Genomic DNA, 24,648 nt, shown 5'->3' with positions numbered 1-24,648 from the left:
GCAACGGTTGACACTTTAACTCGCCTTTCTTCAATAATGAGGGCATCCACCAGTTGGACAATGGCATCGGTAGTGTCGAGTGAGGTTCCAGATCTAGTGTCACTGGCCAACGACAACCGTCTTTCCATGTATCGCTCGTGGCACGCCAGACCTTTGCAACGGACATGTAGCGATCTTCGTACACTTGTGCCCCGCACTCCTTCCACAGTGATCAAACGCACTACGCCCCTTTGCTCTTCTTCTGAAGCTTCCATTTCACCGTTTTCAGCAAGACTGACTGCAGTGGATGGTCGACGCGTGCACGTGTTCGCTCTGTCGTCATATGGATGTGCGCCCATATCTCTCTAACGGCGGGTTTGGGGTCTCAGCGCTCTTCTTGCGACCACACCACCTTCCGTAGGCAGCGGCATTATAATCCCTTCAGCGGTTTTCATTTAACAGCCTCCGGCTCCTTTCTTTCTGAATGCTCCTTACACACTGTGCGCACTCTAGCATGTAGTTCTACACGGCCCAGTCACATTAACGTGGCCACAGCCTATGTTCGACGTCAATGTGCAGTAACATATCACAGACGACACCGCTAGCAGTGGAGGGCATACAGGGTGGTCCATTGTTCGTGGCCGGGCCAAATATCTCACGAAATAAGCGTCAAACGAAAAAACTACAAAGAACGAAACTTGTCTAGCTTAAAGGGGGAAACCAGATGGCGCTATGGTTGGCCCGCTAGATGGCGCTGCCATAGGTCAAACGGATACCAACGGCGTTTTGTAAAATAGGAACCTCGATTTCTATTACATATTCGTGTAGTACGTAAAGAAATATGAATGTTTTAGTTGGACCACTTTTTTCGCTTTGTGATAGATGGCGCTGTAATAGTCACAAACATATGGCACACCATTTTAAACGAACAGTTGGTAACAGGTAGGTTTAATAAAATAAAATACAGAACGTAGGTACGTTTGAACATTTTATTTCGGTCGTTCAAATGTGATACATGTACCTTTGTGAACTTATCATTTCTGAGAACGCATGCTATTAAGGGTGATTACCTGTAAATACCACATTAATGCAATAAATGCTCAAAATGATGTCCGTCAAACTCAATGCATTTGGCAATACGTGTAATGACATTCCTCTCAACAACGATTAGTCCGCCTTCCGTAATGTTCGCACATGCATTGACAATGCGCTGACGCATGTTGTCAGGCGTTGTCGGTGGATCACGATAGCAAATATCCTTCAACTTTCCCCACAGAAAGAAATCCGGAGACGTCAGATACGGTGAACCTGCGGGCCATGGTATGGTGCTTCGACGACCAATCCACCTGTCATGAAATATGCTATTCAATACCGCTTCAAACGCACGCGAGCTGTGTGCCGGACATCTATCATGTTGGAAGTACATCGCCATTCTGTCATGCAGTGAAACATCTTGTAGTAACATCGGTAGAACATCACGTAGGGAATCAGCATACATTGCACCATTTAGATTTTCATCGACAAAATGGGGGCCAATTATCCTTCCTCCCATAATACCGCACCATACATTAACCCGCCAAGGTCGCTGATGTTCCACTTGTCGCAGCCATCGTGGATTTCCATTGCGCAATAGTGCATATTATGCACGACGCTTCGTCGCTATATAGAACGCGTGCAAAAAATCTGTCATCGTCCCGTAATTTCTCTTGTGCCCAGTAGCAGAACTGTACACCATGCAATTCCTGGTGCATAGAAATATGGTACGGGTCCAATCGATGTTGATGTAGCATTCTCAACACCGACTTGTTTGAGATTCTCGATTCTCGCCCAATTTGTCTGCTACTGATATGCTGATTAGCCGCGACAGCAGCTGAAACACCTACTTGGGCATCATCATTTGTTACAGGCCATGGTTGACGTTTCACATGTGGCTGAACACTTCCTGTTTCCTTAAATAACGTAACTATCCGGCGAACGGTCCAGACACTTGGATGATGTCGTCCAGGATACCGAGCAGCATACATAGCACTCGCCCGTTGGGCATTTTGATCACAATAGCCATACATCAACACGATATCGACATTTTCCGCAATTGGTAAACGGTCCATTTTAACACGGGTAATGTATCACGAAGCAAATACAGTCCGCACTGGCGGAATGTTACGTGATAACACGTACATAGATGCTTGTGACTATTACCGCGCCATCTATCACAAATCGGAAAGAGGTCCAACTAAAACATTCATATTTCTTTACGTTCTACGCGAATATGTGATAAAAACTGGAGGTTCCTATTTAAAAAAAACGCAGTTGATATCCGTTTGACCTGTGGAAGCGCCATCTAGCGGGCCAGCCATAGCGCCATCTGGTTTCCCCCTTCAAGCTAGACGAGTTTCGTTCTTTGTAGTTTTTTTCGTTTGATGCATATTTCGTGAGATACTTGGCCCGATCACTATCAATGGACCACCTTGTATAAAGCATGTTCAGGGGAAAGCAGAAACCAGTGCAGTCGGTGCCGTAACGCGGAAACGGAGCGATGTATCTGACTTCCAAAAGGGAATGATCGTTGGGTTTCAGGCCACGGGTGGAAGCATCTTCGAAATGGCTAAGTTTGATAACTGTTCGCGTGCTGCCGAAGTTCAGGTAGCCCGTGTATGGCAAAATGGCGCTATCCAAAACCGACACCGAGGCAACTGTTGTACACCAAGGGTCACGGGTGACAGGGGTGAACGACGGCTACGGAGAAGTATTCAGACGAAGACGTAGCAACTCACCGCCCAGGTGAAACAAGGGGCTCCCAACAATGTCTTCAGCAAACACTGATGAGTACGGGTCTGAGCAGCAGGTGCCTGGTTCATGCAGGCGTGATAACTGTTTTTCGCCTGCGACGAAGGCTGGAATCTGCACGCTAGTCTCGAAGCGGACGTCCACTGAGTGGCGACAGGTGGCCTTTCCAGATTAATCTCGTTTCATGCTTCATCCGACAAATGGCCCTTGGCGTGTACGGCCCTGCAACAATCGTCGGAAGGAGGGAGTGTTATGGTCTCGGGAATGTTTTCGTGAGATTCCCTGGGCGATCTCGTCATTCTGGAACGCACACTGCATCAACACAAGTACGAATATATCTTTGCGGACAACGTCCACCCCTAAATGAAGTTTATTTCTTCTTCGGTACGATGGCATCTACCAGCAAGACAATGCAACGTGTCACGGAGCTCGCAGTGCACGTGTGTGGTTCGAAGAGAACAAGGAAGAGTTAACCGTGTTGCCCTGACCACCAAAACTTGCCGGAATCAAATGCAATCGCGAATCTGTGAGACCACCTCGGTCGGTCTATTCACGTCGTGGATCCTAAATTGACAAACCTAGCGCAGATGGTCATGACAATGGAGTCGGCACAGCTCCAGGTCTCTGTCAGTACGTTCCAGCACCTCATTGACACTCTTTCCGCACGCCAAAAGGTGTTTATTCAGGCTTTTGACACGTTGACACTGTAATGTGATCGTTAGAACTGTCTACTATATAAACTGTTGTCTTTTTGCATTTATGTTCGTGTCTTTGAATTACACAAATACACGAAGAGGTCGGCGGAAGTAAATGGTAATTCTCGGTTTCATAAGGATTAGTCTGACCATGTAATGTATTATGCATTCGAATGCACCACTAGCAGGTAACAGCTAACTGCGTATGTCTCGCTGGAAAGAACCGTCTGTTACATAAACGGATTTGTATCAAGTAATTTTATCTTTGAATTTAACTGTGCATATAGAACGTAATAACTCAAAATACGCTCTTATGGGGTACTGCTGTCTTCCGTCGACCTCTGCATATGTAACATGAAGTCAACGCTGACCCCTTCATTTTAAGTTTTCGCAACATTTTACGGTTCCCTAACACAGGTTCGCTTCTTCGACAGGTACCGCCGTTGAGTCCGCTTTGCAGAGGGTGAATCGTGTGCAAAACTAAACAACACACGCATCACATCAGCACGTGTCGCTCGCGGGGAGGTCGATGGATGGGCGGCGAACAGGTGTGTGGCTAATGGGTGGCCTTTAAGCCGCGCTGAATATTTCAGGGCCTCGGACCCGCTGCGGTAATGAAGAGCCAGCTTAGCGGCGCCAGCAGCTTATGCGGCTGCTCATCAATAGAGCAGCACCTCTCGCGCTCCGGCCCGTCTATAAAACATCAACCCTCTGCTGACCAGCCGACACGCCGCGGTGCGGTGGACAGTCGCTCACTCGTAACGCCGGATCCGACGGAAAAACCCGCTAGCGTAAACCCGGCTACACAACCGCATGCTGGACAGTCGTGCATTACTGAGCGTTTTGTGCAAGCACGCACAAATCCCTCTCGTCTCCATACAGTCCAAGCATTAATTTGTGCTTCGAATATGATGCTCTCTGACGATGACTGTTTGCTATCGCTTTTGACCCAGTCTTCAGTTCCGGTGATCAAGAGTTCACATATATTTACTCTGTGAGCAATTCTCCGGGGCTCTTCAGCTCAAGAGTAACTGCAAAACTTATTACTAATTCATCATCTGAATACTCTAATAAGTCGAAATCGGTTTAATGCACAGTAAAAATAAAATACAAAACAAGACAATGATGAGAGAAAAATGAATAAAGAAATGTGATATGTTGTGCAAAAACTGATTGACAGAATGAAAAACGTATTATGACAGTAAGTTATTCTGTCAGGCATTGAAAATAGATTTAATCAGTTTATGATCAAGGGAGAAACACTTTGAAATAACGATTACTTGCGCCACCTTCAATTAGAAAGCGAAATACAATAATGAGGGGAGTTGTTAACAAGACAGGAAATCTGCAATTTCTCGCCTGCCGAAGACTTCAAGTACGCATCAACACTTATCTGTAATGAGCTGTGGTTCCTTATCTCTTCCTGCCTCCGCCTCCCTCCCCCCAACCCATCTCTCACAGATTAATACCTATTTTTTGTTTCTTTTTGTCTCCTGCGATTGATTCTGGGAGAATTCATCTTTTTAAGAACGACATGTAAAATTTTTAGTGAGAGACCAAGGTTTCACTACAATAAGGAGGTTTAAATGGATGTGTGTTGCACGCACACAAACACGCGCGCGCACGTGTGTGTGCGTGTGTCAAACGCACAAGCGCGCGTGCCCCTGGCTAAAATGTTCATGAATTTGTCATATCAAGACGCAATACAATCACCATCTTAATTTCCAAGCTGCACATAGTCAAAATGTAATGCTTCTCTAACATGTGTGTCTGATGACAAGCCTGTAGTGGCTCGAAAACTGGTTAACGGTACAATAAATCGCATACCTATATCAATCGCCAATTTAAATCACAGTTGCAGTTTGTCATCCACAATCGGTGTAATATACTGCTTCCCTTCCACGCCCATATCAAAATCCGAATAGCGTCGAAATCGCTCGCTGTTTCCATGACTACAATTTGTCATTGCTGGACTGTTCATTTGGTACAAGGACGCAACAATTCAAAGAAGATAGCTTCATTTTCCGGGGTAAAAGCGGAATATACCTCTGGAGTTTGAGATCCATACCACGTCAGACTGCAGAGTAAATATGACCTTTACAAAGGGCAGTGACAGTTGTCACACTCTTGTTTGAAAGAGTGTAACACAAATTACCCTATGTTCGAAGTAAGACAAACTTTATCTCGCAGAAACTAACGTCAAAAATTGTAACATCTTGCTGGGGCGGGTTTACGAACATTTTTCTCCAATCGGTCCCTTAGACAATATATTTGATTGAGCTAATAAAAACAAAGTGCACAGAGCTATACAGTCAATGATTCCACAACTCCGACCGTGAACGGCAAGGGGAGTAATGAAGTGTGTGATGCAATAAACTTACCCTCTTAAACACACTTTACAGGATTTCGCTGAGAACTGATGTAGAGGGCAAAGCGAATCTTCTTACAAGCTGTGAACAAATGCCAAACACAGATATTTTTAAAGGAATTTGAGAGGTGAATCTGAAATAGATATGTAGCAAACGTGTTAACCCGGTACAAACCTGGAAAAAGCGAAGGCCTCCACAAGAATATCAAGATAACTTAAAAGACAGGTGTAAAATAAAGAGCCGAAGACGCTATATTACGGAACTTCTGGATACCCAAACTGTACACGAACACCTAACATAGTGTTGTCCACACTTTCTCTTCATCGCGTGGGCTGGGAAGTGACGGCAAAGCACGTTAGACTTGAAGAGGTAGCACTTCCAACCTTCAATCTCTCTCTGTCGCCACGGGCAGCAGCTACCGTTACTTAACGGATTTCCTTCCGACTGCCAATAACAGCAGGTACGACCGGTGCTTGCTACTGTAACAAAGGAGCTGTACAGCCGCCCGAGAGAAGACACTTCTTTTTAGCAGTTTACATGGCTTTAGCTAACGTTAGTCATACAGCCAGCATTCATTACAGTGGAACAAGGTTTATGTGCTTGTAATGACTTTGTCTGAAGGAAGGTAGGAAGATTAGGGTTTAGCGTGCCGTCAACAACGAAGTCGTTAGAAAGTGAGTATATGCTCAACGGGGAAAGGATATGGAAGAAAACAGGTCATGTCCTTTTCATGAGTACCATCCCAGCAGCTGTTTTATTAGATTTGGTAGAAAAACCGACATCAGGATAGGAGGACAGTTATTTTAATCGTCTTCCTCCCGAAGCTAGATTAGTGTGTACCACTGCGCCACCTTTCCCGATACTGAAATCGGAGAATGGTTTGATGAAGACAGTGGCAAGTCATTTCAGCTGCAACCAACATCTACTAGATCTGAAGTATCCGCAGACTCCAATGCAACGCAGAACTGACCGCTAGATGCCACGCGAGGCGGACAGACCAGTATAAAAGTAGATGTGAAGTAATGTGTTGTCAGGAGAGAAGCAGTAACAGCAGAATGGATGTCAGGAGATGGCAGTGACTTCAAAACGTGGACTAAGTCGCCTGGGCAATAAACCCATCGCGGAGATTTCGACCCTCCTACAGCTGGCGAAGGAACAACCACAAGAACAGGCAGACTTTATATATTGATGAATAGGGACCACCGAACATTGCGGCGGGTGGTTGTAAAAAAGCTCATGTAACCGGTGGAATTAATCACTCGAGAGCTAGAAATTGCTACGAGCACTACGGCTAGCACAAAGACTGTGCGTAGGGAGTTAAAAAATGAGGTACAGTGTTCGAGCAGTTCCTCATAAGCCACAGATTTCTGTTGCCAATGTTAAGCGACGCTTGAGGTGGTGTACAGAGGGAAAGCACTGGACAGTGAACGAATGGAAACGATTGACTTGGAGCGATGAGTCACGCTCTACCCTAAAGCAATACGATGGAAGGGTTAGGGTTTGGAAAATCCCAAAAGAACGTTACCTTCCAACATGTGTGGTGCAGCAGTGAAGTGCAAATGAGGAGGCTTTGCGATATGGGACTGTTTTTCGTGATTGGGTTGTGGTCCTCTTACGGCCATTAAGCAAACGCTAAATGCTGAAGGATGTGAACATTTTTTTTTTTTACAGCACTGTAGAGGAATCGAGACCGATAATGTTCACGATACGACAATTTCACTAGTACCTAAGTGGCTCGGAAAAGAAGTGCAGCCCCTTGGATGATGAGTCTTTAAGAAACAGTGGGTGAATATAACATTATGCAGTAGATGCTAAATGGAGAATTATGCAGAGACGTTGAAGTAACATTTGGTATGATCCAGAAGTGTGTAATAGGATGAGGATGACTTGCTTTTCTGAGGATCATCTGCCTTCTGACTGTTTTGATGTCGCCGCCACGAATTCCTCTCGTGCCAACATCGTCACCTCAGAGACGCACTTGCACCCAAAGTCCTCATTATTTTTTGGATACACCCCCACCCCTGCCTTCATCTCCACATTCTAACTTTTACCGTTCCCTCGGCTAACATGGAAATTACTTCTTGCTGCCTTACCACAGATCCTATCATCCTGTCCCTTGTTCGTGCTGATGTTTTCCACGTGCTTCTCTCTCCGCTGATTTCGCGAAGAAACCATTTTTCTTATCAGTCCATCTAATTTTCAACATTCTTCTACAGCACCACGTCTCAAACGCTTCATTTCTCTTTTCCGCTTTCTTCCAAGTCCATCATTGACTTCCGTTCAATGTTGTGCTCCAAACATATAGTCTCATTCATTATTGTGCGTGTTGCACATAACGAATAAGTGGATAGTTTCAGTTGCAATCTGAGGCCTTTTGCAAATGATGCAGTTATCTGTGAGGCAATTCTATACGGTAAATTTTTTTCCAGCGACGAGGACGTCCACGCACTGGTTGTCGAATGGTTCCGTGACAAAGGAACAGATTTCTATCGTCGAGGAATTGAACGCTTGTTATTTACAGAGTGTTACTGATTATGTTGACCAACACTATCATGTACCGACTAATGACCTCAGCAGTTGAGTCCCATAGTGCTCAGAGCCAACTTTTAAATGTTTGCAGCTTTCAATAAAAGTTACTTCATCAGTAACAATAATGCGTAACTTCCTTTCTGAAGTGCTGTTACAACATGTTGTGACGCAGCCATCGGCGAAACATAAAAAGGTGCTCACTGAAAATTAGTGGACAGTAGAGGCTGGTATAGCCACTACACAGTTTTGTGAGCATTGACTGAAATTAACTTTCTAGTGAAAATCAATGTGCTCACTGAACGTCTCCGGCCATTACAGAAATGATGAGAAATCTTAAACGGCGGACAACTGAAGAATCCATACATCTTGCGACAATCGTGATTCAGGCCAGAAACTATAAATTTTCAGTCTCCAACGTATCTATTCTGTTGAGATTGCGCAGATAAAATTAAGCAAATCATAGCTTGAACACAGACTTATAAGCCGTGATTGTCCCTATGCTCCATCCCCGAAAGGTAAAGAAAGAAACAGTAACGTAAGGTGCAATAAAAAGTATTCTCTGCCACGTACTTTTCATTCATTCGCAGGGGATAATTTCTGTAAGTCAAACATTAGGTTATTTTGCTACCTTGTGAGCAAGAACATCTGCTACAACACTGGCTTTCTAGGGATACAGCGAGCGCAAAGTGGCGGCAATTCTCCCCACAAGGGCCCATGAAGTTAGATTCTTCCATGCCCGTCAGGCATTAACTTGTGAAGGCAGATTTACAAAGCACACAGAGTATTCTCGAGGCTGCCGCGTCGCGCCTGCGCTGAGAGCAATCCCAGTGTCTACGCAGCAGTGCCAGCTACACACACACACACACACACACACACACACACACACACACACACACACACACACACTTCTAGACAAAACACTGGGAAAGGCGCCGCCGCTTACCTAGGTGGTCCATGGACTCCTTGCCCACCTCCGCGTACATAGCACAACGCCCTGAAACCACGCACAACACATTTCAGTGCCTCTGCCATCATTTCTCTCTACAAAGGGTACGCTACGATACATGCGAGGGTCAAATCTCTGGGGACAGCAAACACATGCAGTCTAACGGTCACGACGCTACTACAAGGCGTCAAAAATCTACTAAACATGCATGCACAAACCATTTATTTACACTGCCACAGTAATGCTAAAGGCATGTACTCGAGTGCTTCGAGACTTTCTATAGCCAACCAGGTGGCCGGAAGGAAACTTTTGTATAGCTGATATTAAAATTAAATACAGAAAGTAAATTTTTAAATAAATTATTTCCTACGCATTCTTCAGGACATCGGCGTGTTCATGCTTGAATTCCCATGCTAGCCATAAATCACAAGATGTGAAAACTTGTGGGGAAAAAAACCACACTGTGTGTTCCTTTTGGTTAGCACTGTTAAATAAGAGGAGGCAAAAGGCAGAGTTTCCGGCATCGAGATCCGGTTTGCCACATATGTCAGATGTTTCAAAAGAAGCACACACTCCGCTGCAGAGTGAAAACTCATTCTGTAATATGAGATCGAATGCGTAAACCAGAAATTTAATGTAAAAATTAATGTTGAAAATGTACTAACACGCTGACATAGAAGGAAAAACAATATATCAGTACATATGAGAAAGCAGTCAAATGAAAACCGAACACCCGCCACATTGGGACCACGAAAGAGGAATGGACAGTCTTGTCTCCTAGTGACTTACATGTCTTTACCTGCGTGGTGATTATCTTTTAATGGAACCATTTCATGGTCCCGCTTTCATTCGACTGCCCCTTATACCTCATAATTTCCGACGCTTATAACTAAATAACTGATCATTTACAACAGCGCGTGCATTAACTGCATCAATGAATTTTATTTTTGAAAATTATCAGGTTCGATACCGCATTGTTTCTCCTGGACGTAAATTTCACGTACTACGATGACCGGCAAGGGCTAGAAATTTGATTACAAAGAAAAAGCGCATGTCTTTACAAGAAATGCGTGTTCAATGAGAGTAAAACGACACCGTTAAAATGTAGCAAACATTGCTTGGTTTACAACAAGTAAAGGAACTGAATGACTCCGCGTGAATATTTTACTACTACTTTACCCGGTAACTATTATGCGATTAAATCAAAGGTAGATTTCATGTGGTATTTTGTCATTTTACACTGACAACTGTCAGATCTAAAGGACACACACACACACGCGCGCGCACACACACACACACACACACACACACACACACACACACACACACACACACAGAGAGAGAGAGAGAGAGAGAGAGAGAGAGAGAGAGAGAGTTGTTGTTTATAGCATCTTCGTAGTGCACGTTGAGCATGTATGATTAAGCAATTGTGCCTCCTTCTTGGTCAAAATAGATAAATAGCGACGGCACGATAACAGGCGAGAGGAGTTTATTGTTCCAGTATTTCAGTTCAAAGGATTTAAATCAACAGTATGTAGGTTGCACTGGGAGCAGAGGCACATGATCACCAGGTTGCCAGCACGTACAGAATCACGACACAGTGTAAACCGAATGAAGGGATTCTGTGTAAGATACTACCGACCACGCGGGCAAAGACCCAAATAGCGGAAGAGAAAAGTAATCCGGCGATGTAATGAATAGCGAACTAACGAATACAACGTTATACCGTTAACGATCTGCTTCAGTGGCATCACTGTTGTGACTGGAGAAGTATGATAAGAGCATCATCCATTAACTATTGGATCGCCATTAGATGCCGGCTCTTTCCTTCTTTCTTCGAAAAGTTACGTGGTTGCGCCACGATGCTCGCTAGCTATTTACACAGAGCTGCTACTTCTCAAGTTACGGCGGCCGACTATAATTTACTGGAAACATGTAACATGAGCACACTCTTCATCGCGTCGTTAGAACTTGCATTTGGCGGCAGGTCTATTCATCATCGGAGAGGCAATGTACCAGACTGTCTACATAACTGTAGCTAAGCTTTGTTTACACAATAGCAGCTTAGCTGCGAACTGTTTTTGTGTAGAATATTACGCAAGGGTTTAATACTTCTATAGGGATTAGATACAAATTTTCGAGTACAACGCAATCATCGTCACAATATCCAACTACTACAGAATAATTAACTACAGGAAGTCGACAGCATGCGGCAACAGAATCGCGCCAAGCAAAACAAAAGTAACTGTTACGCTTCAAAGAGCGTTTTCCTTCTTTACGCGCACTAACTATACGCTGAACTCATTTACACAATTCTGCTTGAGCCAAAGCTAATATCATACATAACTCATGGACATTATCTAACGGGACATCGTTTAGAATTCCATATTCAGAATGACCTCCTACATTTCAGCGAAGTCGCTTTGAGCTTTACAACGGACACAGTTCGCTGACGGAAATTTTCGACGACTTTGGCTAAATCTGTTAACACAGCTCGCTCCAAATAGTATTCTGATGTGTGGTTTTGATACAAACACGACGGGTTGCTGAAGTAAGCACGTAGATCTGAAGATAATCCAGGGAGATCGAAACTAGTCTTACTGTAAAAAAAAAAAAGTGCAACCGGAACTTAAAATAAATGCTGTATTAAAATTGTTTTAAACAAAAGTTTCTTCTTTTCAATCCATCGTTCCTGAGCTAATTTTATTTTCTTAATAGCACATTAACATCGGTGCGTGCTATTAAGGACAGAAAATGCAGCCACTGACGATGGTGAAACTTCCCCGAAACGTGCATAGATGTAAAGGAGAAAACTGGGGCACAGTGTTCGTTTGTGAATTGTTTTACGATCTTTGAACTAATGTGACATTTTGATTTACCTGTGTGACTTTTAGTTTAAATTCTTAAATTGTTGTGTGCTGTGTATTTACTAGGCACTGTACCCCGTTTTTAGTAACTGCGTAGTGTAGAGTTGTGCCGTCTCTAGTATGGACAGGGACTACGATTGCTGTATTCGGACGAGAGCTGAATTGGTGACCCTTCTCTCACAGCTCCAGGCCGTGTCGGCATTGGCCACACAGCTTGAAAGATCACTTTGTGTGTGTGTGTGTGTGTGTGTGTGTGGTGTGTGTGGGGTGTGTGTGTGTGTGTGTGTGTGTGTGTGTGTGTGTGTGTGTAAGGGGGGGGGGGGGGAGGAGGAAGGCGAACTTGGAAAATCCGAGATACGTCCAGTACGTCCTTCGTTCCCCCTGATCAGTCCATCATTGCCTGCACAAAGGTTGACCCCTCCCATATAGTAAAGTGGTACGTTGTTTCAGGTATGGCACGCATTTAAAGACTTTCTAGAAAGCCGCTCGAAATACCTTGCAGTTTCGTCTGACAAATAGGTTTCGGGAGCTATCTGTGGCTAATAAAGTTCCAGGGCCAGATACAGTCGCTTGTCCTGTTATCGCCAGAGGCTTCTCTACCAACAAGCTCCGGACATTTACAGAGTCGGATCACTGGTAATTGGGAGCTCCAATATTAGACGCGTAATGCGGGCTCCTTAGGGAGTCCAGTGTGCACTTTGTGCGATAGCGGGGAGAGGGGGAGAGTCGTCCCAGATGTCATGCCATGAAGAGCACAGGGTGCTGGCCAACTGCACGTGGCGGCTAACGTCGGTACTAATGACACGTGTAGTTTGATCTGAAGTGCTTCTCTCTTGTTTCCGGCGGCTATCGGAAGCGGTAAAGATTATATCAGTCTTGCATCTCTACTACAGAGCTGAATAAAGGGTCTTAATCAGATGCTGAGGCGGTTCTGCAACTGTGTAGGCTGCAGTGTAGAGGGTCTTAAGAAAATACAAAAAGGGCTTCACTCTCAAAGGATGCAGGGCAAACGAGAGCAAATCTAGGAACAATCGGTACTATAGCTCCAAGAGCTAACAGAAAGCACGGAAGTTCAAGTAGTTTGTAGGGACCGAAAGCTGGCTAAGGCCGGAGATAAGTTCATTCGAAGTTTTTATGAACACATAACGGTGTTCAGAAATGACAGATTAAACACAGTTGGTGGAAGAGTATTTGATGCTATTAGAAGTACGTTAGTTTACACTGTAGTGAAATTGAAGTAGATAATTCCTAAGCGTTAGAAAAGGCACAAGTTGTACATGACAACCGGAATAAATTATTGGTTCCATTTGCTGACCCACAACTGAACTGCAAACCCATATCAATGACATCGATTTGCAGTGGAGCAAATACTGTGTTCTAACATTATTAACTACCTGGAAGAATACTGTCTATTAACACACTAGGCATGCGTTCAGAGAATATCGTTCTCGTGAAACACAAGTAGCTCTTTATTCACACGAAGTAATGAGTGCTATCAACAGGGGATCTCAAGTTGATTCCACATTTCTGCATCTCCAGAAGGCTTTTGAGATTGTTCCTCAAAAGCGACTTCCAATCACATTGCATGCCTACGAAGTATCGTCTCAGCTCTGCGACTGTATCAGTAATTTCCTGTTAGAAAGGGCACAGTTTGTAGAAATTAACGAAAAGTCATCGAGTAGAAGTGATTACTGGCGTTCCCTGATCGTCCCTAGTTTATATAAAAATGTAAGACAGTGTGTCCGAGTAGTTCTCTCTGACTGTTTGCAGGCAATGCTGTCATTTGTAAGGTCGTCAAAAGGGTAAAAACAATTGCGAAATGATTTAGATAAGATACCCGCATAGTGGAATAAGCGGCAAATGACTCTAAATAATGGAAAGTACGAAACCATCTACAAGAGTAAGGAACCCGTTAAATTTAGGTTGCACGGTAAATTACAAAAAAACATAAATGGTGACATGTCAATTAAATACCTAGGGATTACTTTACGAAGGACCTAAACTGGAACACACACACACACACACACACACACACACACACACACACACACACACACACACACACACACATATATATATATATATATATATATATATGTGTGTGTGTGTGTGTGTGTGTGTGTGTGTGTGTGGTGAGGAAGGCGGACCCGATATTGCTCTTTACAGGCAGAAAATTTAGAAGATGCGACAGGTTTGCTAGAGAGAGTGCCTGCACTTGCACGGGATGGGATACTTTCCCTTACGTTAGGTTCGCAGTGATAAGACAGAGAAATAAGAGCTCACTTGGCAAGATTGAAGTACTCGTTTTACCCATGTGCTATTCGAGAGTGGTAAGGCGAAGTATTAGTCAAAGTTGTTCTGTGAACCCTCTGCCAGGCACTTAGGTGTGATCTGCAGAATAATCATGTAGATGTACAAAATTTCGTCATTTACGTGCTCACTGCTAGTTTTGGCGCCGAAGCCACATTTTCAAGCTCCTTATGTTCGCTGAAGCCAGCTTGATGATAGTGCTACGTCCCATATACACATGATGACCAGATAATGAAATAGCGTAGTTGTGGAACAGTTACTTCCGAACAATAACACTGGTTCCCGCTCGAACACCGAAGATAAGCAACATTGGGCCTGGCTAATACTTGGAAGATGAAAAATCGGGTGCCGTTGGCTTTCAGAATACACAAGTCGCCGAAATGGCGTCCAACAGAAAAACATGCACCAGGCCGTGGTGTCACACGACTTACAGATAGACATCGACATTAATTCCTTCTTTATCTCCAACTCACAACTGCTTCTTGTTACAAATTTTTTGTTACTGTTCCAGCGCTGATCAAAAGCAATATCCGAGCAATAAGCCGATTCTCAGGTAGTTGCCAAGAGCAACAGTCTGGCAGTGTAACCACCCATGAGCTCAGCACAATAACAAATGAAAGGTTCCCGACATTGTTTCGGAACGGGGGAAAAAAAAACTGGGACACCGCAAATCTCGACACGGAACGAAAACAGATGATTACAGTTGCCATGTCTGTAATGCGGAATCCGAGCTTTCGTTCCAAAGACTACAGACTGCAGGAGTTCCACAATTGAGGGCAGAGCTATTTAGCAATCTGCATAATCCTTGAATTTGTAAGTGCCCTCTCCCGAAGAATAATGGGCAACAAACAACTAATTCTTGACGTGGGCATCGTTCCAGAAATGGCCGACGAACACGCGAAACGCATTTGCATTAAATTTTAAGAAAAAGGGGCGAAGAGGGGGTAGAATCAGAGTGGCTGTCCCTACCCGGAGCAGAAGCCGCGGGCTATCACGGAAGCCACTACCGCGGAAACGGCAACACGGCTCCACGTCTCGGTATCAGCGTCTGCCACCAGACACCAGCTAATAACCGAAACCTGTTGTTCCTGTCAACGGGAACGCATTTCAAATTGACCTGGCGCTCTCTTCATTAATAATTCCGAGTCAATTTGGCTCCTCTACATCTGCCCGTAAGCCTGCGGAGGGTACGTGGTGTACGATTCCCCGCGGAAACAAAGACTGTCGATATTCCTCCGCATGTGCCCGAATTTCTTTAACATTAGTTTAGTGAAATATTGACGAGGAATGGCGATTTTAATGAAGAATTCTGCAAAGGTTCTTTGCCGGCAATAGTAAATATTGTTACACCTAAAAAACTACTTACGAGGGCTGTTCAATAAAGAATGATCATAATTTTTACGGCCGTAATTTGTCGCGTTAAAATTTAATCTTATGATATTCTGTTAGCTTAATGTGCTACAAATACGTCGTAGTAGTTTCATTGTTGGGACTCCTGGTTACCGCGTGTGAGGGGCAGGCAAGGTCAGACATGTTCAGTATCGCCTACCGCTGCAATGGAGGTAACACGCGAGGAATAACATACCGCTTTGAAATTCTGCTTTCGTCTCAACGAATCTTCAGCTGAGGCCTATACAATGTTACAGGAGGCCTATGGAGAGTCTGTTGTTCCCTACAGCATAGCTCGAAGGTGGTTTAAAATGTGTAAAGAGGGCAGACAATCAATTTCAAAGGAAGGTGGACCCGGTGCTCCAGTTACTGCTCTTACGGAAGAATTGTACACTGTAATTGTATAGTTTATATTTTATTTATTGGGTATTTCTATTTTATATATTGTATATATGCATCAGGGGGATACTACCCCCGCCCCCTCCTTCTCTCTCTCTCTCTCTCTCTCTCTCTCTCTCTCTCTCTCGTGAAATGCCCAGAATACTGGGTTCTCTTCACGGATTAACTCACGCAGCTTACCGCGTTGTCTGCTTTCACGGTAGGTAACTGCGTTTCTTCTGAAGACATCTTTGTGTTGCGACATTCATGGGGGGGGCGTCACTATTAGTCTCGTCAGGAATGATGAGAAAATATGGATGAATCTACCGGATATTAGTCGTACAGCCTGACCTGGTAGCTGCGACTGCCTTGTTCTAGACGTTCTCAGGCCGTACAGTCCAGAATCAGTACGCCAATCAGGCTTACATATAGGCATTCATGCCACCGACGCATCAGGTTGAAGATACCCGTTTGGTGGGACACCGTGTCCGGCTACGTGACGATTTCCATAACCGCACGCCGCTCATCCCCGCGCGACAGGAACCTTCGATCTTTACAGCTCTTTTTTAAGGGATCGAAGGTGTGATAATCGTATGCGGAGAGATCAGCAATGTAGGGTGGGAACGTTTCCCACTTGAGTTGACGAAACTTTTGCGTTACGACATTTGCGACATGAGGATGTGCGTTCTCATCAAAAAGCTGCACCCCATGTCGCAGTTTTCACCGACGTTTCGCCTTAGTTGCTCACACACATTATTCATTCTCCGACGGATGTTTGCCTTTGTATGTCCTCCGGCAGCGAAGTAAGGAATGACAGCACACGTTGGTCGTCTTTGGATGCATTTGGTAGTAACGTCGACATAATTCACGTGTCCGTTTTACCGCACGCACTTCGGAAAGAGACAAATCTGCACTAGTCCCTTGCTTATTTGTCGGTGCTTATATACACGCATCGGAGTCGCCCTACGTCGCATATATGCTGCAGCAACGCCCTCAGAAGGAAACTCTTTGATTGTCCCTTATAGATAGCTAAAGGCCACACAGCTCCATCTACGTTTATTGTTTTTGAAGGTATCTACAGGGTGTCCAGAAAAGGGCTCCCTGATTTCAAAATTAAATATCTCGAAAACAAAGATCGTTAGAGGAATGCAGTAAACGGTATGTTTATTGTGAAAGCTGTAAGAAGTTTATACAGCAGTTTGAAATAATAGTTACAAAAGCTGCTAACAGATGGCGCTGTACGCTGTACAGCTCATATCAGCATACGTAAGTGAAATAATCGTATGAAAACAATCTTTGCAAACAATCACATCACAATGTTTTCAAAATGTTCACCATTGGCACTACATAGGTGGCGCAAACGAAAAATGAAATTCGCCATCATATTTCGTAGTGTCTCAACCGAAATGGATTCACATGCCACAGAGATCGCCGATTCAAGCTCGTCCAGCGTGGCGGGATGCTTCGTGTAGACCATGTCTTTCAGTTTGCCCCACAAAAAAAAAGTCACAGGGAGTCAAATCCGGCGAATATGGAGGCCAATCCATGCCTGCACCAGTAAATTTGGGATATTCCAAAGCAATGACTCGATTCCCGAAGTGTTTCTCAAGATAACGAAACACTTGTTCGGTCCATGCGGTCGGGCTCCATCTTGCATAAACCATTCAGTACCTCGTCGATTCTCTAACGCTTGCTCTGTGGCGACAAATTGTTCCAAAATTGCAACGTAACGTGCACCAGTGACCGTTTCTCGAATGAAAAAAGGGCCAATAATGCCTCTGCTGCATACTGCAGCCCACACAGTAACTTTAGGAGAATACAGGGGTTTCGCTTCACACCAATATGGCTTTTCGGAACCCCAAAATCGCCAGTTCTGCTTATTCACGTATCCATTCAGGTGGAAGTGTGCTTCATCTGTAAACCAGTTGCAGCCAACATCAAATCCTTCACTATCAATCATTGTGAGCATCTGATTAGCAAAGGCAACCCTTTGTTGCACAGCTCGTACGGGTATGGATTGGTGCGTTTGAATTTTGAATGGAAACATGTGTAGGCTCTTTCTCAGTATTTTCTGCGTGCTGGAACGCTTCAAACCAGTCTCAGATGCAATTCTACGGACGGATGACATTGGATTTCGCTGAATAATTCCAGAAACTGTGGCGATATTTTCAGGCGTAATTGCGGTTTGCTTGCGGCCAACATGCCCCACTAGATCATCAGTTACGCTGCCTGTTCGTTGAAATTTTGCGAAGAGCGTACGAATGGTTTTCGCATCGGGTCCTTTTGGAACATTAAATCGTGCTTGAAAACTTCGCCTTGTTGCCGTAGGACTCTCTTCTAACATGTGATACTCTAGCACCAGAAAAACGCGTTGTTCAATGGAGTACGCTAACCTCCTTTCACGTTTCAATAGTGGAACTGATCGCTCTGGGCGTCGGGTCACTATTTATACTAGGCATTACGTATGGCGATTACAGCGCCATCTGTTAGCGGCTTTTGTAACTATTGTTTCAAATTGCTGTATAAACTTCTTACAGCTTTCATAATAAACATACCGTTTACTGCATTCTTCTATCGATCTTTGTTTTCGAGATATTTAATTTTGAAATCAGGGAGTTCTTTTCTGGACACCCTGTATCTGAAAAATGGTTTGATGCAGCTCCCCACGCCAGTTTACCCTATGCAAGTCTTCATATGTCTACATAACTAGTACGCAATACATTTATTTGAACCTGCTTACAGTATTCAAACCTATAGATGCCTCTATAATTTTTACCACTTACAACATCAAATTAATTATTTCCTGATGCCTCAGGATGTGTCCTATCTAAAATTCCATTCTTTTAGTCAAGTTGTACCGTAAAGCTATTTTGTCTCAAATTCTATTCAGTACCTCTTTATTAACTATCTGATGAAAACAAATGAAATTAAATGATATTATATACAATAGACATAGGGAACGTTAATAGCACAGAAGAAGGAAATCGGGAGGGCAATGGACGTGGCGGACGCTGCTGCAAAACGAGGGGCGAGAGAAACCGCGATTCTATAGAACAGCTGTGACGATCTGTTGTAATTTATAGACGCAGGTATTGCGCCCGTAGTGTCCAAAAGATCAAAGACAATAAATGTTGTTATGTGTCGACAGAAGTGCCGACACAGTGTTATTTAGAATGGCCGAATAGGCACGCTATCAGCTCCCCAAGAAGATCGTAAAGTCTGAAACAGGATACTTCATAAATGCTATAAAGAAAAGAACGGAGCGTCTCGTATACTCAACTTTATTCTCCTGTGTGGTACATCTCCATGGTGAATACAAGTAAGACTCTCTCCAGATATGGTTAACTGCGCCTTGCTAGGTCGTAGCTATGGACTTAGCTGAAGGCTATTCTAACTGTCTCTCGGCAAATGAGAGGAAGGCTTCGTACGTCTAGTCGCTAGCAATGTCGTCCGTACAACTGGGGCGAGTGCTAGTCCGTCTTTCTAGACCTGCCATGTGGTGGCGCTAGTTCTGCAAGTACTGATGGCGGCGACACGCGGGTCCGACATGTACTAATGGACCGCGGCCGATTTAAGCTACCACCTAGCAAGTGTGGTGTCTGGCGGTGACACCACAAATGTCATCTGAAGAGGGCATTCAGCATGAGCTGTTCAAAAGACACTCGCATAATTTACTCATTCATTTTATAAGGGTGCTCATTCGATAAATTGATGTATCTGATATTAAAATTTTGAAGCGTAAGTTATTTCTACCCACCATTTTGTGACTTTTCTTTTTTTCTCCTGTTTTTTGTGCTTCTGTCTCATTTGGCTGAAGAGCAGCGTAGTGTGCTGCTGCCAGCCTGCTTATTGTATAGGCATTAAAATGACAATAAAGTAAAAAAAAAGTTATTTCTACGGAGGTATTTAATGTCTACATAATGCTTATTTTAAACAGAAGGAAGGTTTGGGCTCTACGTCCTCCTGACAGCAAATGCATGCCCTTCAGCAGGCGTCACCAACGATGCTCGAAAGAACTCTGAGATCGGCCTGGCAGTGGAAAATTTTATTCTGAGCTTCTTTAACGGCTAAAAAAAAAATCTGCAAAAACTACAGAACAATACTTTTGCGCAATAAATATGGTTTTTCTATTAACGAGGAACAAAATATTTACTATCGTGCCTCCAAACGGTGATGTTTCGTAAAAGCAATAGTGTAAACTATGTAGAATTCACATTGAGCATAATGAGCTCCAACTATATGTTAAACGGATGGATTGTGTGTATATTACTTCAAGCTGTATTGAGTTATGGTTCGTAGGGAATGTTATTTATCTACTGAAAACGGAAATAGCACAAAATCTGAGTAAGTGGGTTTCGAACGCGATACAGTGGGCCGAAAAATATTACGACACGTAACGAAGTTAAAATAATAGAGGCTACAAAACATAGTATTCAGAAGAGTAAACAAAATCTCCTTTTAACAACATTGGCCAATCAGGAATCGTGTGGATGGTTGACGTCATAAACTGAAAGGGGGCGCGCTAGGTAGACGCTTGGACGGAAATTAACCTCACAGTGCTGTTCATTACTACGAATGATCCACAAATTCAGTAAAGAAAGCATTATACAGGGTGTTGGAAAATTCCCATTTCAAACTTCCAGGACTTATAGAGGGGAGTGAGTCCACAATATTTTGAGTACGAACATATATCCGGAATCTTACAGTTTCCATTCCCCGACGGTTTCGACTTAGATGTTTAACTCATCTACTTCTGCCCGAGGAATTGAATTAGGCGTAAAGCAGTACAATCATTAGGTAACATTTCGAAATGAAACGTAACGAAATATCTTTCACTTAAGCACATTTGTTTGGATTAACGCTTAATTAAGTGTTTACATTAGTCCAAAGCAAAAAGAACCCAGTATCTGTACGTACAGTATAACGACTCGATGTGGCGACCACCAACGTTGTTACAGACACTGTACCTATGAAGCATGTTCTGGTATACACCTCCGTTCTACCAGCTGTCCCTTCAATTTCTAGTGCAGCGACCAGAACTCGCTGCATCACATCTTCCTCTTTTTACAAACAACTCCACAAGAAGAAATCCACAGGAGTTGAATCTGGCGGTCCAATATATTTTGCACTAAGCATGGAAGACCCTTTAGCTTGAGTGAAAGGAGGTATGAGACATATGAATTGAAACCATCATAAAACGGAAACGGAAGGTTTCCGGACGTGGGATTCCATTCAAAATATTATGTACTTACTCCCCTCTACAAGTTCATAACGGTAACTATTAAAACAACGAAATGCGTTACGGTGTGAAGATACTCATAACTGAACAAACGAAATTGTTTCCGTCGTACGCTAAACTCAGACAGACGACGCACAGAAATCACACACCACGCCTCATCGTCAAGCTCTTTACCATGCTTTGGTGTGTGTGTGTGTGTGTGTGTGTGTGTGTGTGTGTGTGTGTGTGTTTCTTCATCCTCTTGCAGCCTCTGTTAATTTATCGGCCGGCAACCTATATAGCTAATTACAGTAATTTCTTCTGGACATCGGCTCTTGAGACATTTTCTCATCGACCAGCTTCTCTCTTTCCACCATATAACAGTGTCAGCAGGCAAACCAGCCGTCACCGGCAACCAACAGTGATGCGAGCCGTCGAGGAAACTTCAGACTGCTGTGGGAAGTGGTACTCGGCGTGCAACGCGTGACATGTTTTCTTGTTGAACGTTCAAAAACGATCCACTCGTTCATACGGAACGTACGCGGTGACACGATCGAATGTGATGGCAGCGAGTTCCAGCGGCACTTGACGTGCGAATTACACACATTTTGAAACAGACGACTTAAACCCGGGGTTCTCAAATTTTTCGTCTGACAGGACACTTTTGAGTATACTGGTACTCTGATGGAATACCTTGTTTATTTTGGAGGTTAATAAAATTTAAAAAAAAAAACTTGTTTCATTCAATGATTACTTCAATTTCAAATCGTAACTAATGCCACAGAAATCATAATAAAATTTTAAAAAAGCCCAAAGTTTGGGAAGCTCTGACTTTAAAACTGACCTTTCACTTTGTCTGGGACACGAGATAGAATCCACGCGTGACAATCTACAATTTTAATGTTGTAGAGGCACTGTGTTTCTCATTCGCATCCATCGACACACAGATCATGAAGCATCCTGGCAGCCATGTTGCTCTCTCTCTCTCTCTCTCTCTCTCTCTCTCTCTGCACTGAAACGAGATGCGATCTGCATGTCACTTTTGGTGATGTCCTGCTATTTCATTGTTTACTTTCTACTGCGGGTTCAAAATATACGTAACATGCTTGATATTGCTCTGCACGTTCAAAGAGACTCCGCAACGTACGTTTTAGAGGCTAGTCACGTAAAACGATGACGTTTGAATTCGGCCCGTGTGAAGAACGCTTTAGGGCGAAACTTGGTCCTCGTGACAAGGTCTTAACGCTCGGACGGCCAGGGAACGGGACTGACCTGCGGGGGCGCGCGGCACGCGCCAGCCTGCGCCCGCGCCCGCGCCAGCGACGTCACGGGTGCAGCGGGTAATTTTACGCGGCTGCGGCGCCGCCCGGCCGCGGTAACTGCAGCCACGCGGCCGCACTGAGTCAACACGCCAGGTAAGCCGTGACGTCACCGCAGCGCCACGTTGCCGCGTCGGCGGGGCGCCTGAATGGCGGCAGCGGCGGCGGCGCGCCTGGCAAAAATGCGATCGCTGCTCAGCCCGGCCCGGTCCGCCACCTGTTGCCCGGCGGCTGTGGCGGCTGGCCGTTCGCAGCCTCCGCGTTCGGAACAGAGACCACCGAACAGAACTTGCCGTCTGCGGCCTAGTTTCCACGTTCTGGCTAATTTGAACTTTAAACAGTGTTGACTGAAGGACACGCCCGAAAATTCTAAAGCAGCTATCGGAGACAAAATACAGGGAGCAAGGAAAGGTACGTACAAAATGTGCAGAAACCGGACTGCAGTTCTAAGGTTCGATTGTATAAACGTTGCTGACTGGAGGTCAATTCTGACGTTAGTTAAGAAAGACCTCTCTTCAGATCTCTGCTCTACTGTATAGCACTAAACTTGGATCCACCATAGGTGGTTCATTGTTGATTCAAGTTAGCAAGGAACACGCTTGGCAACAACGCTAAAATCGGCTATCGACACGATCATAGCGCTTCGAACGCAGACATTAATCATACATCGTAAGTACAGAGTATTTATTATCGAAGGTATCGTATTATAAAGATGTTGTTGTTGTGGTCTTCAGTCCTGAGACTGGTTTGATGCAGCTCTCCATGCTACTCTATCCAGTGCAAGCTTCTTCATCTCCCAGTATCTACTGCAACCTACATCCTTCTGAATCTGCTTAGTGTATTCATCTCTTGGTCTCCCTCTACGATTTTTACCCTCCACACTGCCCTCCAATGCTAAATTTGTGATCCCTTGATGCCTCAAAACATGTCCTACCAACCGATCCCTTCTTCTAGTCAAGTTGTGCCACAAACTTCTCTTCTCCCCAATCCTATTCAATACCTCCTCATTAGTTACGTGATCTACCCACCTTATCTTCAGCATTCTTCTGTAGCACCACATTTCGAAAGCTTCTATTCTCTTCTTGTCCAAACTAGTTATCGTCCATGTTTCACTTCCATACATGGCTACACTCCATACAAATACTTTCAGAAACGACTTCCTGACACTTAAATCTATACTCGATGTTAACAAATTCCTCTTCTTGAGAAACGCTTTCCTTGCCATTGCCAGTCTACATTTTATATCCTCTCTACTTCGACCATCATCGGTTATTTTACTCCCTAAATAGCAAAACTCCTTTACTACTTTAAGTGTCTCATTTCCTAATCTAATTCCCTCAGCATCACCCGACTTAATTTGACTACATTCCATTATCCTCGTTTTGCTTTTGTTGATGTTCATCTTATATCCTCCTTTCAAGACACTGTCCATTCCGTTCAACTGCTCTTCCAAGTCCTTTGCTGTCTCTGACAGAATTACAATGTCATCGGCGAACCTCAGTTTTTACTTCTTCTCCATGAATTTTAATACCTACTCCGAATTTTTCTTTTGTTTCCTTATTATAAAGATGAAGGAAAGTAAATAGGGAAAAGGACCGATCTTCAAGATTCTCCCCATACAAAAACCATTTATTTATGGAATCTTACTGAGCCAATATACACACACAATATCACGCATAAAAACTGGTAGATTTACTACAAGGAAAATTCGTAACAGTTTTTTTCGTAAATACATTGAGAATAAATTCTGTACACATTACATTGTGATTCGCGTTAGCTTCATTTTCTGTTGGTTCTGATATTTCTTTGTAGACAGATTTTCATCCCAAAGTGATGTGCGATGCTTTGAATACATTTTAATA

At 44.0% G+C, this 24,648-nt stretch overlaps 1 protein-coding gene across 10 annotated transcripts in view; it reads right to left on the bottom strand.

The window, feature by feature from the left end:
- Positions 1-24,648, bottom strand: part of LOC126095759 (transcriptional enhancer factor TEF-1) — a 759,916-nt gene that overhangs the window by 225,925 nt on the left and 509,343 nt on the right. For all 10 annotated transcript variants that reach the window (XM_049910557.1, XM_049910558.1, XM_049910560.1 and 7 more), the window contains one exon: positions 9,303-9,353. In XM_049910557.1, coding sequence (XP_049766514.1) covers positions 9,303-9,353 — 51 coding nt within the window. The remainder of the gene's footprint in view (positions 1-9,302; positions 9,354-24,648) is intronic.

The sequence above is a fragment of the Schistocerca cancellata genome, chromosome 8 (assembly GCF_023864275.1).
Source record: "Schistocerca cancellata isolate TAMUIC-IGC-003103 chromosome 8, iqSchCanc2.1, whole genome shotgun sequence".
Lineage (NCBI taxonomy): Eukaryota > Metazoa > Arthropoda > Insecta > Orthoptera > Acrididae > Schistocerca > Schistocerca cancellata.
The sequence above is the reverse complement of the archived record's forward strand: the minus strand, read 5'-3'. Positions and strand labels throughout refer to the sequence as shown.